General features: G+C 52.6%; 1 protein-coding gene across 2 annotated transcripts in view; it reads left to right on the top strand.

Annotated features, from left to right (window-relative positions):
- Positions 1-215: 215 nt before the first annotated feature.
- FGF9 (fibroblast growth factor 9) overlaps positions 216-2800 on the top strand; it is a 29042-nt gene continuing 26457 nt past the window's right edge. Inside the window, exons 1-2 of one of the 2 annotated variants that reach the window (XM_085321780.1) lie at positions 216-422; positions 1135-1398. In XM_085321780.1, the coding sequence (XP_085177906.1) occupies positions 281-422; positions 1135-1398 (406 nt within the window). In that variant the 5' untranslated portion in view covers positions 216-280. Of the gene's footprint in view, positions 423-558; positions 577-1112; positions 1399-2800 lie in introns of those variants that run through there. The other variant, XM_085321777.1, reaches the window with a different exon arrangement.

Genomic DNA, 2800 nt, shown 5'->3' with positions numbered 1-2800 from the left:
CCAATGTCACGGGCAGCGGCACTGCGGGCATCTCCCGCAGCGCCCTGCCGCCCGCAGCGCCGTCGCCGCGGACGCTGAGCGGACGCGTCTCCCGTCCGCGGAAGTTTCGCCCGTTTATTTATCGATTTCCCGGCGCGCGGCCGTGCCGCAGAGCGGCGGAGAGCGGCTGCGAGCGGTGCCTAGCGCCGGAGCCGCGGCTGTATTGCAGCAGGTAGGGCTGCGCGCTAGGACCTCGGAGGAGCCTTCCAGCAGCAATCAGGACTACCTTAAACCCAGCCCAATGCCTCTTCCTGCGCCACTCTGCGTGCTGGATGGAGATCCACAGTCAAGAGCTGCAGCTCAGTGCTGGAGTACAACATTTCACAGGGAGCCCTGCAGAAGCAACACCTGTTTCGAGCCAGCCAAGAAAGACACAAGCACTTGTACGTTTCTGCTTTGCTTGTGGATCGTCAATAACCCTAACCCAATGGACATCTGCCGAGCCTCCTGAGAATTCTGGATAATAGAATTGGACGTCAAAAGTTTTCTTTTTTTCCTTTTCCTTTTTTCTTTTTTGGATTTATCTCAGCCAACAACGTGAGATTTCCCCCCTCCCCCCTTTGCGGGATTCATGCTGATGTATGCAGTCTGTTATAGAGTAAAAACAGCGCATGCCTTTCTGGAGTCAGAATCCATAAATCCTGACGTAGCCTGTGCATCTTAAAAAAAAAATCCCTATAACGCCTAGGTATTTAAGTTGCTATGGTCATTCTTATCTTAAACCAAATGGAGAAACTACGGATTTTTTTCTTTATTACAGTTGGATGGGCTGAAGACCTTATTGCTTGCTAAGAGCTGGGGATATATGCATATATATAGATATACACATCTATATGTTTATAAATATGTCAGTGTGTGAGTATAAAGTGGTGGTTTCTTAGACTAACTGGTTTGACCTTGAACCTGTACCAGTCAAAACAGAATATTACTTTTATTTATGCATTTAATGGATTGAAGAAAGAACATTTTCTCTGTAACTGCGATAGGGAGGGGAGAGGAGTGGAATATACCTAATCTTATATCTCCTGGGTTTGGCACCATCATTATTGTTTATTCTTATTCTCTAAAAGCAGAATCTTCTGATGGCTCCCTTAGGTGAAGTTGGGAACTATTTCGGTGTGCAGGATGCAGTACCCTTTGGGAATGTGCCCGTTTTGCCGGTGGATAGTCCGGTTTTGTTAAGTGACCACCTGGGTCAGTCTGAGGCAGGTGGGCTACCCAGGGGGCCTGCAGTCACGGACTTGGACCATTTAAAGGGGATCCTCAGGCGGAGGCAGCTATACTGCAGGACTGGATTTCATTTAGAAATCTTCCCCAATGGTACTATCCAGGGAACCAGGCAAGACCACAGCAGATTTGGTAGGTATTATCGTTAACCCTTTAGTGGTCATGTGGTGAAATAATGTGGTAGAAGTACGGGCGGGGGGAGCCGGGGGGGTGCGGAGCGGGCGGAGAGGGGGGTTTGCGGTGATGTCTGGTCAGCGAAGGGAAAAAATGAATGTGTCCGGAATTGCAGATATGTACAAGTGGCACAACCGCAGCGAAGCAGGAGCCCGCACCAAAGTCACGGCGGTTTTGGTGGCGATATTTATGTAGCCCCAAGTTCTGCTTAAGTGTAGATACATGTTGGGAGGTGGTGGTGGTGGCGGCGGTGGAATTTTTGCTCCGGACGTTTCTACTGAATGATTTGATTTCACGAGTTTAAAGGGTTTTTAATCATTAACCACTACAATTTAAAATTCACCGAGTTTCCTGAAGGGAGTGGCTGTCGTCCTGTACGCGAATTAACGCAGGCTTTTCTTTCGTTTTCTCTCTCGGTTACCTGCCCTAGTAACTGCCTGACTTGCAAATTGACCGTGTTTTGCTTCTCAGCGAGGGATTCAGCGGCAGCGGCTGCCGATCCCTGCCGGAGGCGGCTCGGAGGGCTCGGCCGCCCGCACCGACGGGGCGCCGCAGCCCGGCAGTAAGAGCAGAGCCGGCCGCACCGCGGGGCGCGCAGGTACGCGGCCGCGGGCTGCGCTCGCAACCCTGCCGGCGGCGGGCAGCGAAAGGGGGCTTTTCCGGAGCCGCCTAAAGCTGGGAGCTAATTTTAAAGAGCATTCCGTGGATTTCATTTCCAGGGGACGCTATCTGTGACTCAGCACTGAGGGCTGCCGACTGGAGGGCTTATGGCTCCGTGCACTTTGGAGAGCCCGTGCATGCACACATGCACACGCACACAGGTCCAATGGCCCTGGAGCTGCTTGGCTGCCAGGGAGGTTGTTAAAGGCCCGGCAGACTGAATGTACGAAAGTCACTGAGACAGCCTGGATGATCTGAGTCTTTGTTTTTTAAGGAGGGGTGAGGAAAATACGCCAGGTTAGCTAGCCACGCTCCCAGCTGTTGGAAGGAGTTAACTTGTGAGTGAACCAACCTGACAGCACTTAAATTCGGTCGTAAAAGCAAAGTCTTGTGGTATTTTTTTTTTTTTTTTTTTGCTTCGTGTTTTCATGCCAGATGTTGAACGATATCTAAACTGTATTTTATTGCTTGGTGAGGCTGTTTAGATAATACCGGTGTTGCAGGAGATGGTCTCCAAGGGGCGCGGATGGAAGGGGCGCCGGGGAGGGGCGGTAGGGGAGGGAGAGAGGGTCCGAACTCGCACGCTCGCAGGTTTGTCACCCCCGCTCGGCGCCGCTGCCCGCACTGCCTCGCCGCCGCGCAGCGTGCCGGCCGCGCTGCGCTTGCCTCGGGCCGGGCACTTGCGGCACCGCAGAGCCGG

Source organism: Rhea americana, unplaced genomic scaffold, assembly GCF_003343005.1.
Source record: "Rhea americana isolate MKP2758 unplaced genomic scaffold, rheAme1 scaffold_71, whole genome shotgun sequence".
NCBI classification, from domain to species: Eukaryota; Metazoa; Chordata; class Aves; order Rheiformes; family Rheidae; genus Rhea; species Rhea americana.
The sequence above is the reverse complement of the archived record's forward strand: the minus strand, read 5'-3'. Positions and strand labels throughout refer to the sequence as shown.